Raw genomic sequence first — 14,917 nt, forward strand, 5'->3', positions numbered from 1 at the left:
CAATTAGTTTGAAGATACCTGATGCCTCGATGGTGTTAGTTTGTATCTGGGGCCCATTTTGACGTTTTTGTATACCCAGAACTCCCACTGAAATGCCTGGGAATGCTGGTGTGCAAACTGGGTAATTTGAAACAACTAAACATGTGGAAGCACATGTTGAAATTCTGGCAGAAACAGCCCATAATCTTTTAGGCTAGAGTGTCACACAATGTGTTGCTTCTGGAGGTCAAACACATTACACACCCCAGGGACTCCCTGCATCCCTCCACCTCCCCCAACAAGCTCCATGTGTGCCCACCCTCCTACCCCCCCTCTATTTCAGGGACTCCCTGCCCCCAGACACCTCCTCCCTGATGTCAGGGGCTCACACCCTGGTGTCAAGGGCTCAGTGTGCCCCCTTCACCCCAAGGCAAGAGCTCCGTCATTCTCCCCCACACTACTGTTCCCGATTCCCCACCTCCGCCAACCCCCATATGCCTGGAGTTGTGTGCCAGCCCCTTATTTCTGGTCTTTTGGTCTGGGAGATAGGCCAATCAGAGAGTCAACCATCTGAACTATACTGGGAGAGTAGACAGAACTGAGATGGGGTATTGTTGTGCTGCAAGGTGTTAATGGCCGTTATCAACTGGTTCTTTGCTCCAGAGACCATTATGGAGGTGAAGCTGCTGGGACTACTAACAGATGCAAGGGGCTCTGTGTGTCCTTCATTTCCCCATCCTCCCCCCAGGGATTTGCTCATTGATGTCTAGAAGATTCCTTAAAAATTTGGACTTGGATGTGGCATTCAAAACGCCCTGTGCTACAGACATAGAAATGCCATCGAGCGGAGAGTAAGGTCTCACTTTGCTCAGCCAACATTGAGCACCAAGTGGTTTGATGTTGTGGGTCTTCCAGATGAAACCTTAAAAACCAAGGCCCTGTCTATTTTTTTTAAGAGACTTTCCCTGCAGGATGTAGAGGCGCCACATTAAAGTGGATATAAAAAGTTGCTTAATTCAGTCAACATCACACTCCCTTTCCTCCCTCACGCTGCATACACTGTGTGATGTGCTCTACATGCCCAGCTTCACTCCAATCCAGAGTGCATTTCTGCTAGGAAAATAGTAACACAGCTGTGAGAAACATTAAGTCTTATTGCATTGTGCCTACTTCCCTTGAGAAAGGGCAGCCAATGGCAATCAAGCCAAGCACTCAAAAGTTAGTAATGTAATTGAAGACTGTATCATAACGCACATACACAAGGGGGCTGAATTACAGATCTTCAGGATTGGAGATAGGAGATATGAGGAAAACAACCACTGCGATTTGGGGGTGAGTCGCACAAACCCTCTCCTATAAGCACCATGTGGGGGCAAGTATGAGATAAGCCTATTGCAGTTCTTCCTACATTCACTCCAAGTGTTCTTTCCTCTTCTTGCAGGCTTTAGGATGAAGAAGGTGCAGCCTGGGCCTTATATATAAACATTGCTTCATTTATTTATTTAAATATACATCCATCCCACCCCATTGTTTTTAAATAAAAAGGTGTTGACAAAAAGCATCTCCCCCCTCATAGAGACACTGTTTAGGACAATCAATAAAAACCAAGGCCAGGTGCACTTTGGGAACAGATCCTCAGCAGAAGTTGAGTATTCAGCACCACTGCAGATCAGACCCTGTATTATTTACTCTTCAAAAGAGGCTGTGGGAACACAAATATTAAGTTCCATATAAGCTGTCTATATAGACAGACAACAGACTTCACAGTGAACTAGCTGTTTAGTCTTCCTATATATAAATATTTTTATATGAGTTCTTATTTTACATAAATGATATTTACTTAATAAGGGCCTGACCCCAAGAGTCGCCGAGAATTGGCAATCGCCACCCAAGAGAACAGGAATTGCAGGTATTTAGCATCTCTTAGGATCAGGCCCTAACATTTTTTGGTACCTGTTTGGGTCTCGAGGTGACCAAGCAATCCGTCTTGGGTGGGAATCTTTGAGATCAGACAGCTTTATTGAGTCTTAATCCAAGTGGTTTCATTTATATAACAAGACAAAGAAATTATAGCGCTGGAGTGATGCTAACCAATGAATTAAGACCAATAAACTTTGTGCTGGGGAGCTAATGAATGGGGTGAGTGAGAGAAGGATATTTAAACCCCACCACCACAGACCTGTTAGCATATGTATTACTGCAGAGTCATTATTTATGCAAATCTGGCAAACAGTTGCGTGGGACAGAGAAGCTGCAAGGACATTACTTCACTGTTTTGGATACAGCTCCAGCAAATGGTTTCCAGAACACTTGGGCTCCCTAATAGAACACGGTACCGCCTAAGGGCACCAAAGCAGTTATACACAGAAAAGTAGCACCATAGGGGCTTTTATCTTACTCGGTGAATTATGCTGTGCCATTGATTTCAATAGCTCCACTTAGTAGGCGTGACCTCAGATATGGTTTGAGCCACAGTACACATCTGTGGTTTGGAAAGAATGATTCACTTGGAAAATAAGTTTCCAAGAAAGGAGGAGATGGTTTTCCTGATAGCTGAGGTAATACAGAATTCCCAGCTCTGGGCAAGAGATTGTGCTGTGCTTATGGGGGGGGGGGGGGGGGGGGGGGGCAAGGGGACGGGACACGGACATGCCACTAAGAGCTCCAAAAGGGACCCACCACCTAGTAGCCCTAGGACTAAACCTATCAGCAAAAGCTGATCCCCTTAAGAGCCTCTAAGGAGTCTAAGCATACCCCAACAGGGAACTCTCTCTGCTTTCACAACCTCGGGAATCTGAAAAAGAACATGGGGTGGGGAACTTTCCCCTCTCCCAAATTACTGGTTGCTGAGAGGGGAAGGGAAGCATCAATCTCTGCATGAAATAGCTAAACATGACACAAAAGAGTATCATTGACAAAAAGGCCTCACTCTGCCCAATATAAGTTGGCCAGCCAGAATGAAACTTCTGCAAATGTTGTTCTACTTCCTGTGACAGTGTTGCTGTGCAGGGCTGCGCTAATCTATGTATCAAGATCACTTGCAATTACGAAGTGCAATTTCAAGCCATGAGCAGAATCAAACCAAAATGACAAACAAACAGTTATATATGTAATTGTAAATGAGCAGTCTATAAACCAGCCTTGTAAAATTCCACTTTCCCAGGGAGAGTAAATTGACAAGTAAATAAAGTATTTGTTTTAAAGGGCATGAAAGACTGTTTGTTTTTTAGCCTTTGTCATAGTAATGGGTAATGGAGTAGACTTTGTGCCTGGTCTAATAGATTTTCATTAGAAGTTTTGCAAGGCTGCTATGAACAATGACTTGAGTATCAAGCTGAGGGTGGCCATTCCAACTAAGTCAATTTCACTGCTGAAAATAAAAGGAGCACTGAACATAGAGTATTAAATTGGAACTTTAGGGACAAACACAGGGTGGAACAAAGGGACAAAAGAACAATTAAAAATATCTCAGAGCGGTAGAGACAAAAATGGGAAACAAATAGAAGGCACAAGCAGTTTTATTACATAAATACAACGGAGTCATTTGGCAATGGAGACATGGAATCAAATGACGGGAATGGCATACAAGAGTATGATCTATCCTGGGGAGATAATAGAACACTGTCTCCCCTGCATACAAGGAAGTATACACATTCTGAAGTGCATTTGGCCATGAAGGAGAAAAGTGTCAAGAAATTTAACATTAAGGAAGTACAGACAGGAATTCATGCGAGAGGGAATGCTGTACAGACCATCGAGTCAGAAAGGGAAGGTGGACAAGGGCTGTCTAGAGCAGATACCAAACGACAGCACTGTAGTAAAGAGGACTTCACTGGTTTTCCCCAAACCCAGTTGAGTGCAGTTCTGCCATAGAAAATAGAAAAAAAGGTTGCAATTAGAAAAAACTATTGGTTTTGTGCTTATCCAAATTTGGACAACTCACCAACTGAGAGTTCCTATGAAAATAGAACAAATCCCCTTAGAACTGAAAACTCATATTTAAGCAACAGTTGAATTATTACCCTAAAAAGGAAAAATCCCAGATACGGCTAAAGAAAGTGAGAGAACTAAAACGAAAGGGTCATTGTCAAATTTGGCCTAAAACGTAAGCTTTGTTAAACAAGCAAACAAGCACCCGAATTTTTTATGAGACCGGAAGCCAACAGAAATGTTTCCACAATTAAAACAAAAAAACCCCAAACATACTTAAAGACCCCTACCTACACTGTTTACAACCCAAACTTTGCAGGACTAAGAACCTGAAAGTAAAATTGACTTCACTGATTTTCCACTGTATAGGAGAAATCAAAAAACAAAAATGGATTTTAAAAATTCTCTTTAGTTTAAGATATTTGTAAGGAGAAATTTCTTTATAACATGTTTTTCAGATGAATACGTCCCATTAATTAAAATACCTTGACTAAAATTATCAACATCCCAATATATGTCTGAGAAAGTAATTTCTACAGACATGAAAAGTAAATGTGACAATCATGCTAAGTGTCTCATAATAGCACAATGTTTAAATCTGAGTATAAATTTTATATTTCTTCATGTAATATATAACAAAATCTTATAAATATTAGACACTTTTTTAAAAAAACCTACTTGAGTTTAGACCCTTGCAAACAACTATTAAATTTTTGGCCTATTCCTCTAATCTCAAGACCGTCTTCCCGGTTGGAAATTAGCAGGGCAGTGATGAATAGCACTTTATACTATCAGCTTTACAGGATGACTTAAACAATAGAACCTCGGAGTTACAAACACCAGAGTTACAAACTGCCCAGTCAACCACACACCTCATTTGGAACCAGAAGTACACAGTCAGGCAGCAGCAGCGACAAAAAAAAGAAAATACAGTATAGCACAGTACTGTGTTAAACATAAACTACTAAAAAATAAAGTTTTAAAAAGATTTGACACAGTAAGGAAACTGTTTTTGTGCTGGTTTCATTTAAATTAAGATGGTTAAAAGCAGCATTTTTCTTCTGCATAGTAAAGTTTCAAAGTTGTATTAAGTCAATGTTCAGTTGTAAGCTAAAAGAACAACTTTTGAAAGAACCACCACAACGTTTTGTTCAGTGTTACGAACGACCTCTATTCCCAAGGTGTTCGTAACTCTGAGGTTCTACTGTAATCACTTTACAATACAAAAAGTGAAATTCAACCATTACCAATGGATACTAAAAAGGTCAATAAGCTCAGAACTGAGCACAGATCTATTTTTATGGTCATTAACATGCCAACTTCCCTTCTCAATCCCCTCTCTTCCGAAAACCGGACTACTGGTTTTAAGGAGCAGATGCTCATCAGTTTCAAAAAGGATTTTAACCCTAACAGATCAGGAATGTCAATTATACATGATGCATGTAGCGTAGCTGTACCCATGTTGGTCCCAGGATATTAGAAAGCTTTCAAGTTTGTCTCCCCCCTCCCCAATAAAAGATATTACCTCACCCACCTTGTCTCTTTAAACTGTACATGTTGAAAGTTTTTAAAGACAATTTAAATGCAATCCTAAACTCAATGAAGTCAGTGAAGTTACTTAATGGATTATATTCAACTCTGGTATATTTAATTAAGGATAGAGAGGGGAAAGAAAATCCCTAAATCCATTATCTTTAGGTTCCCTAAAGCTATACCCAAATTTGTGCAGTTAGGCTTTTGATCCTGCAAGATGCTGAGCGCACATGCTTAAATACTTCGTTGGATCAGGCTATAGTGCTCAGAATGCTGCTGCAAAGGGTCAATTTCATAACCTGTTGCTTCGACTAGGTCACCCCTTTCTTTAAATCCCACCACTGGCTCCCCCTTCTCTATTGCATCACTTTCAAGGCTCCACACAGCCAATTCCCCACCCTATCATCTCTCATTCGTTATCAGGCTTTCCATGCTTGCCTGCAATCAGCTAATGATGCCAGTCTATTGCCCACTTGTTACATTTTCAAATACCTTTGTACTTTCTCCCATGCTTCCCTACACACTTGGGAGGCACGCCCCATAAACATCTGCAAAGCTATCTCATTTCACCTTCAAATCCCGCCTCAAAATTCTCATTTCCTGTGATGCTTACAAAAAACACTTAACAGGTAGGCTGTTGGTGTGCAGAGACCACTGCCTATCATGCTGACCAATATTGTGTCTGCGCCTGTTGTTTCTCGTCATATACTTGGACTGTAAATTCACTGCGGAAGGGACAGTCTTGCTGTTTGCGTTTGTATAGCACCTAGCACAACGGGGTCCTGATCCTAGGAACTACCACAATACAATAAATGTTAACAAGTGTAGATGCAGTTTTGTTTTATATAAGGGAATATATTGGAATTGCTCATGCTTGTCAGACAGCCAGCATAAGGATACCAATATAAGCACTTTTATAAATAAAACGGTCTCTAAACTAGGAAGGCTTGCCAGTTTAATTATACTGGTATAGTTAAACCAGTAAAGCTTTCTGGGGAAGACTAGATTTAAGTAAAATTTAGTGATCCTTGCAATGTTGCTCAGTTTCACTGAAACTAAACAAAAAAGGGAGAAGTGGTATACTTTCCAAGTGCCACAGATAAACATTGGACTGCAATAATTAAACATTTAACAACAATTACTGCACTTAAACTGCAGTGCTTGAAAATCATGCCAAAACCCACTAGCCTACATTCAAGGCAACCCCAAGACTGTAGACCAAATTCCCCTCTGAGGCCATTTTTAGCAGAGTGGGGGAATCCCACCAGTGCTCTGTGGGGTTGCACTGGTATCAAAAAAGAATATAGTTTAATGAAACAGAAGGTGTCCAAATCAGAACAAAACTGAAGCCTTTAAAAGGCCAAAATAGACTTTATGTTTGGAAATACCAGAGTTGATTAATTAGGCTATACTATGAAGAGGCAGTTGCCTGTGTATAGTTAAAGTAGTAACCAGTTTCCCATTATAAGCTTGATTTCTCTTTCACTCACATGCTCTGAAACGAAAGAGATGTCTCTCTGGTTCAAATTTCAACTGTGACCTGAGAACGAGAGAATTTTTAAGGCCAAATTTGGGAAAGGTTCTAGAAATTTTGGAGGGGGAAGAGGAGAATCAGAAGCAGTTACAAATGCAATAATTTGAAAGTTAAGAATGAGTCACATTTGGAAAATTCTTTTAATGCTTTTGTCATCACATTGATACTTTCCTTTTTACAACAGAAAGAAATAAAAAAGAGAACCTGCTGCATGCCTACTTGATGAACTGTGGTCATGCACATATAGGAACTGCAGACAGCAGAAGGAATCAAACCTCCTGGGACCTCCATCACTAAACAAATGACTATCTTAAAATACCATTTGAGCGAAAGAATAATTCACTTAGCTGAGAGAGAAGCAGCTTTTAGCCACAGCTGTGGCATCTTGTTGGCAGAGGCCATTCAAAGGCTGGATTGAAAAAGCACACCCACCTGCCATCATAGAAATGTAGGGACCTCAACAGGTCATCTAGTCCAGTCCCCTGCAGTGAGGCAAGACTGAGTATAATCTAGACTACCCCGATAGGTGTTTGCCTAGCACATTCTTAAAAACCTCCAGTGATGGAGATTTCTTGACTATTCCTATCTTGGCCTGCTCAGTGCAGCTTCCAAGTTGTGCTGGTCTCCTGATGGACAGGAGTTTATTAGCCCCTTTATGCTGTCACAAGCTCCCCCGCCGGGGGGCCTAAAATAAGCAACTGCTACAGTAGCAGTTCCATACAGGTATATTTACACTGCCTGTCTGACACTATTGATAATATCAAACCTACCAAGAGGCCTGGTCCCAAAAGATCTTGGAGAGAATGTTAGTGAAGGTCTTGGCTGGAAATGGCATCAATCTAGTTTTCTCTAATATACAACCCAGGGATTAATGATTTACTTCCTCAGACATTTGGTTACAGCCAACCACAATATTGCCTCATGGTGGAAAGATAGCTGAGAATACTCCAGGCAAATGAGAAACTGATACATGAGTAAGAAAAAGCAGTTTCAGACACTACACCACTTTTTGTTTCAGTTCCCACTCATCACTCAGAAATGGTGTTAAGTATTGCCAATATTTCCCCCTCCCAAACAGTAGAGTAAAACAATAGCTTTCATGTCACTGCTGTCTGAGCTGTCATAAGGATGTTGAATGAATACAAGGAGTTAAGGGATTTGCATTAACATGGTGTTCTACTGAGAAGATAAAATATTTTAAATTCTTGCTTGAGAACTTAGTTTTCTAAGAAGGGTGCTGGAACACTGGGGAGTCCCAAGCAAAAGTGAAAGTCAAGCTACCGGTGGGAGATAGAACAGACTGAATTGCAAGTCTCCACAGACAGTTGTTAGTTTGCTTACGTTTAAGACCTTGCACCAGGGAGAGAGAGCTAGGTCTCATTAAAAATGAAAATTTTCTTTATATAAAAATAAGAATACAAGAAAAATTGATTGAAGTTCACATTTCTTCAATTTCAGTGGAGTCTTCAGAGGAGAAAAAACAGGGGCAGAGAAACATCTTGGCTGACAGAGGAACAAAGTAGTTTGGCTTCCATTATAGATGCTCAGCTGTGCTCAGAGTGTAGATTGCAAAAAGAGTGATTACCAAATTTTATGCCGAACCATGTGCATGTTCTATCTAACTGAGTGACATGTTTCAGAGATTCCATAACAACTGGCTCAAATTCTTATATTTCATTTCTTAAAAAAGAAAATTCATCCATTCATTCATTCCTAGGCCCCGATTCTACAAGGACATGGCCTCAACATTCAAAAGTCCCAACACTGCAGGTCAGGGTTTAGTTTCCATATTACAATTGGATTCATCACATCTGGATCCCTGGTTAGCAGTATCATTAGTGTTTTACAGAAAAGAGAAGAGACTTAGACCCTGCTCATAGCGCTTACAATTTTGGACCTCGATCCCATCAGTGGAGCTCCACATGGGTTCAGGCATCTAGTTATGCAGAGCTCACTGCAGTATTGGGGTTTAAAGTCCTTCAAACCTTTCTCATGAGTAATCCCACTGAAGTCAGGAGCGAGTAGGAGCTGAGGGATCCGATCTCATGTTAGACATGATAGGGAGAGAAGACAGCAGTCAAGACAGAAGTAAAAGGAGGAAGTTGGGGGTATGAGACTGTAATGTTTTGTGCATATGGTGGTCGTTCCTATTTCTTGTTTTAAGTTGGTTTTACTGATATTATGCCAGGTCAGGGTTGACACTCATTGGTGGGGCAGTGTGAGGAAATCTTGTCCTGTCACCGCTGACTCTGTATATCCTGTGTGGATAAATCATTAACATGTAGGGCTGGAAGGGACCTCAAGACGACATCTACGTCACCCTCCTGCGTGGAGGTAGGACCTACTATACCTAGACCATCCCTGACAGGTGTTTTAGTCTAACCAGTTCTTAAAAACATCCAACGATGGGGACTCAACAATGTCCCTTGGAAGCCTATTCCAGTGCTTACCTATCCTTATAGTTAGAACACTTTTCCTAACATCTAACCTAAATTTCCCTTACTATATATTAATCTGATGTTCTCCATGTCCACTGAAGGTAGGACAAGAAGTAAACTCCATCCTCTTCAGAATAATTCTGAACATATTTGAAGACTTAACAAGGACCCTTGCAGTCTTCTTTTCTCAAGACTAAACATGCCCAGTTTTTTCAACCTTTCCTCATAGGTCAGGTTTTGCAAACCTTTTATCATTTTTGTTGCCCTCCGCTGGACATTCTCCAGTTTGCCCACAGCTTTCTTAACGTGTAGCACCCAGAACTGGATTATGTACTCCAGACAAGGTCTCACCAGTGCAGGACAATTGCCTTCTGTGTCTTTCATGCCCATGCTGTATCTCGTGTGCAGATAAATGAAGGATATCAATCCCCAGGGCTACCAAAATGTAACTTTAAAAAAGCGTGAGATTCTTCTGTCACTGTTCTCTCCCAAACGTTTTACTAAATATTTAGGCCTCACGGCTCTCATTATCTTGGGAGGAAGGGATTGCTTCTCTTCTCGTGCTAGTGTAACTTAATATTTGGATAGTATTGTCCTCTCTGTGCGACAGAATGTTTAAAAGGCTAACTTAGTTCTCCTGTTGACACACTCCAGCATTACCAAGCTATTCAACATGAATCCTGATAAAACAGGACACTGCTTCCAAAAACCAACTTTCAGATACAGCAAAGGGGTAAAAGCTGGCTTCTCTTTTAAGTAAATGTTTTTGAGTTAAGCTGAAAAGACCAACACATTTTTAGAATCAGGTTCCTTTAGCAAGTGGGAAGGATTACAGGAACATGAAGGTTTCATGGCAACTGCAAGGATGAATCACATCCAGCACGATGGGGCAGTCGGAAAGTGTTTTGGCTCAGCCCTTGCCTGAAGAGGTGCAGAGAGAAGGACACACCTATGTTTCAGAAATGCATAACAGTGACAGGAAACACAGCAAACCCCAGTCCTGTGAGCAAGAGAGATGCAGGCACACTAAAACAGAAATGTGAAAGTTTCCGAGTTGGCCAGCAATAGAGGAACTTACTCCTGTGAGTGAGGACAAAGTTCATAGAAAGAGGACTCAGAAAAAAGATTGTGATCAGTTGCAGATGACATTCAACTGAAGAAGGAAAAACAATTCGGGGTTTGGGATAATCTTTCCCTAAGGCAGAAAATATTAGAGGCTGGAAATTTGAGTAAGAGGGGGGATTAAATATTTATTCTTTCTAAATGGACTATTTTTAAAACTTATCTAGCTGAAAAAACTAAATTCTTCACTCAACATTCTGTCCATGTATTAAAACCCAGACGAGAGGTTTTTCTACTAGTACTGTAGTAACTTTTTAAAATAATAAAACGATATCTTACTGATGTAGCTTTTACATTTTTATTACAAGGAAATCTACTTAAAATGAGAATTAAAAGAATTTGTACCAACAAAAAAACATGCCATACCCCTGTGAATCACGCTATGATATACAGTATTACAATGGTAATTCTCCAGTTAGGTAGTATGACTAATGTATTATGGATGCATAAAATATGCTGAAACAGTTTTGGATGTGTGAAAGATTTTGATAACACTGTTGAAAGAAATTCAGAGCTGGCTCAGTTAGAAGTTTGCACTGTAAGTTGTCAGACAATTGCCTAAACACAGAACGTAGGTAATGTCTAGAACCTCCAGTCTTAGTCCTGCAAAACAAACACTGAAGTGACAAAATGGGGGGATGGGGTAGAGCATAATTACCAATTCATTCTTAAACAGGAAAACTGACTACTGGCTCAGAAGGAGGACATCAGAAGAATTTCAATCTCCTGTTAATTCAAGGGGAATATCTTAAAATGTCTCAAGAGGAAGGATGGTCTTGTTGTTAAGGAGTGGGCTCTGCCACAGACTACCTGTGCGGCCTTGGGCAAGACACTTGAACTCTCTGTGCCTGATCTGTAAAATGGTAATGACGACGTCTTTTCTCCCACCCAATGTCTGTCCATTTAGACTGTAAGCTCTTCTGGCCAGGGACCCTCTCAGACTCTCTTGCTATGGCCATATATAGAAGCTACCGCAGTTGGGAGCCCTCATCTTGGCTGGGGCCTCTACATACTACTACTACATAATACAAATAATAAAAAACTCCTGCTGTATGAAAGGTGGCCTGCAAATTATTTACAAAAAAACCCACTACATTTCTGCCCATTTTATTTAATATGATGTATGAAGAAAACAAGAAGGCCTGAAAGAGTTTCTCCCCCAACCCAGGAAGTTTCAACACAAGGACTTGATAGTTGCCATACTGGGTGAGACCCTGGTCCATCTGGCCCAGTATACTGTCTCCAGCAGTGGCCTGTACCAGTATTTCAGGGTGTGTACATGCAACATAGTCTCTTCTGGTTTTTCCTGGAGGACTTCTTGGGGATCTCAGAAGATGTCCCATCTCATGAGCTCTCTCTCTCTCTCAACATTTAAGAGAGGCAGCAGTGGCAGCATTCAAGATCTAACAAGGATATTATTTCTCCCAAGGGTTTATTCAACACTGGAGATAGGTATTAAAAATAAGAGTTTTGAACTGAGACTAAGAGTCCCTTCCCTGTCCTCTACTGCTCACTTTTCAGTCCCTTATAAGTCACTACTTCTCCAGTGACCAGAGCTTTCCAGGATGAACAAGACAAGAACTGCATAGCTTATGTAAATAAAACACCATAGATTTAAAAAAAAAATACCCAAAATATTTCTAGTCTTCTCCAAACATCCCAAAGCAGTGGTGGGGGAGTTGGGGGTGGAAGAGTGCACACTTAATTTCTTCTTTCCAGGTTACCTTTCAGTGTGTCCCATTCTATTTACTACCACCTATCCACACGCACAAAATGCAGCATCTGGTGAAGCTGCTAAGAAAAAAAAAATCTTTAAAAGCAAAATAAAAACAACTGATCTGTGTGTGTACCAACTAATAAGGCAATAATAGGTACAGAATATATACACCAATTGAAATATGGCTCAAGATATAAGCTTTGTTAAAAAAACAAAACGCCTTAACAAAAAGACGAAATAAAAAAAAACTTTAAAAACCCTCAAGCCCAATTTGAAATGTTTCCATGATTAACAAAAGTCTTAAGAAATGACCTTCTGTATGTAACATTTGCAATTAATATAGAATGGTGGTAGCATGTTAACAGAAAAGATTAAATGGACTACTTCATTGTAATTTTCCAAGCTAAGAGAAAAACAAAGTAAAATAGCAGTAAAAATAAATTTTATCTTGAATTTTTTAGTTGGTTTATGAAGATGTTTTCTGTAACATAAGCAAGAAAATTTGTTTTATATTTAGCCAGAGAGTGGGCCACACACTGTTTAAAAAGCGTCTGACTTCAGGAGATTCTCCCATTGATTTTAAAAAAAAGTATAGACTCTGAAAGCCTTCTGGGTTTTTCCGGCTCCCAGAAGGAATCCTGGATTAAAACAATCATTCTGTCATATTATACATAACAGAGAACTCATTGCAACCCAATGTATTAGGGCTTTTTTTGTGAACTAGGAAGCAAGTCTATGATGCTGTTAATAAGTTAACATTTATTCTTGTGCTCAATGTCACCTGCAGCCTGGTTTGTGGATTTTTTTGGCAGGTTCTATTTTCATTTTTAAATTCACCTTTTTGGCTGAATTACTTTAAAAAAATAGCAGCCGATTCACTTTGGCATCCAATTCACCAAAGCACTACAGCACGCTTTTATGTTTAAGCACAGCTGGTGCGAATAAGGTTAAATATGTTTTGAGTGCTTGCAGAGTCAGGGCCTTGACATCATATGCTACTAAAAAACAAAAAAGTAAAGGGTCCTTTTTTCATTTGTTTTAATACACAAATAACTTTAGTCATGCAAGTTGCTCCATTGGAAGCAACAGGACTACTTGCACGAGTAAGGATTACTCATGGGAGTACGGATACAGCCCCAAATATTGTTGGTCTCACTTCTTATTTTTTTTTTAATATAGACATTGCTCCTGCTCGTTTTCCTCACACAAGCAGTCTCTCTGACTTCTACCTGGGAGAGGACAGCAAGATCTACGTTGATTTAGATACAACTGCATGTATAATACGGAGACCCTCTGGCCATATCTGGCACTCCATTACCTTTATGCAAAAAGAAAAGGAGGACTTGTGGCACCTCAGAGACTAACACATTTATCTGAGCATTTATTTGAGTCTCTAAGGTGGCACAAGTCCTCCTTTTCTTTTTGCGAATAGACTAACACGGCTGCTCCTCTGACACCTGTCATTACCTTTAGGCCGGTCTACCTTCTATTCTACTTCAGAGCGGCCTTTGACAAATACTGCCAAGGATGCATCTATCGAGCAGGAGCAGAAATCCAGAAGGACACAGCAACCCTCGCACGTTAGATAGAGCCACGCCAAAGTCCACTACCAAGTATGGGAGAGACAGGAAGCGGCGTCTGCAAACAAGAGGACGCCCAACTTCAATGCAACAACCCACCTACCCTTACTTCCACCGTCAGGAATAAAACCCCCGCGCTTACCAAGGCAGCGGCACAGCCTCCGCATTTACAACCGTGACTTCCCCGGAGCAGATGCAGATCAGGGTTGCCCGGGACGCAGCTCTGGTCTCCCCTCCCCGCCCCGCCGTCCCGAGTCAAACCAGGCACCTGCAGCACCCAGCGGCACGGGGGCGAGCCGGGAGCCCGGCACCACGGCCAGGCGGTCGGCGCCGACTACCCCGCCCGCAGCCCCTTCGCCTGCCGGGAGGGGGCAACCGGCCCCCGAGCCTCGCTCCGCTCCACAGCCCGGTGCTCCCCCAGGCCACAGGGGCCGGGCCCTTTTCTAACGAGACCCCCCCCGCCGAGGCGGGGCGAGCCTGCCCCCAGAACCCCCCGCTCCCCCAGCCGGCCCCAGAACCCTCGGCCGCCTCCAGCCGGGCCAGCCCCCCCCCCGTGCCTGGGATCTCCCCCGGGGCCGGGAGACCCCCCCCCAGGCCAGCCCCCCCGGGATCCCTCAGCCCCGCCCCCTGGGCCCCCCACCCCGGGGTGACCCGGGGGCCCCCCCAACCCCTCCTCCCAGGAGTCCCCCCCGGAAAGGCCCCTCCCCAGGGGAGCGCCCAGCCCGGGCCCGGCCCCGCGGAGCCGCCCAGCCCCACGCCGGAGGGGGGCTCGCAGTGCCCCTCTCCCCTCAGCATCTCCCCCCGGGGGGGGGTCGCCAGCTCCCGCTCCCGGCCCTGAGCGGCTCCCACTGGGCGCCTGCGGTGGCGGGACCTACCGGGGCGGTGCCGGGCTCGTCCCCCGCTCAGGCCGGCGGCCGGGCGGCGCTGCCCCTTTGTGCCATCTGGGCGCGGGGCGGAAAGATGGAGGCGCCCGACCGACCATTCCGGGAGCCGACCCCGCCCCCAGCCCCGTGTCCCAGGCGACTCGCCTCGCCCCGCCCCTTCCCTCGCCAAACCCACCAATCCGGGCGCGGGGCCCCCGAGC

The 14,917-nt window shown here is 42.9% G+C and overlaps 1 protein-coding gene across 8 annotated transcripts in view; it reads right to left on the reverse strand.

Annotated features, from left to right (window-relative positions):
* Positions 1-14,846, reverse strand: part of RSPRY1 (ring finger and SPRY domain containing 1) — a 56,536-nt gene extending 41,690 nt beyond the window's left edge. For 3 of the 8 annotated variants that reach the window (XM_037877555.1, XM_037877549.1, XM_037877556.1), the window contains exons 1-2: positions 14,709-14,846; positions 13,721-13,891 (exon numbers count right to left, since the gene is read on the reverse strand). Coding sequence is in view for 1 of the 8 variants with exons in the window: in XM_043526571.1 (XP_043382506.1) it covers positions 14,709-14,815 (107 nt within the window). In the remaining 7 variants the exon portion in view is untranslated. Of the gene's footprint in view, positions 1-3,731; positions 3,844-13,720; positions 13,892-13,975; positions 14,173-14,708 lie in introns of those variants that run through there. The other 5 variants (XM_037877550.1, XM_037877553.1, XM_043526571.1 and 2 more) reach the window with 5 other exon arrangements.
* Between the last annotated feature and the right edge of the window lie 71 nt (positions 14,847-14,917).

The sequence above is a fragment of the Chelonia mydas genome, chromosome 12 (assembly GCF_015237465.2).
Source record: "Chelonia mydas isolate rCheMyd1 chromosome 12, rCheMyd1.pri.v2, whole genome shotgun sequence".
NCBI lineage: Eukaryota > Metazoa > Chordata > Testudines > Cheloniidae > Chelonia > Chelonia mydas.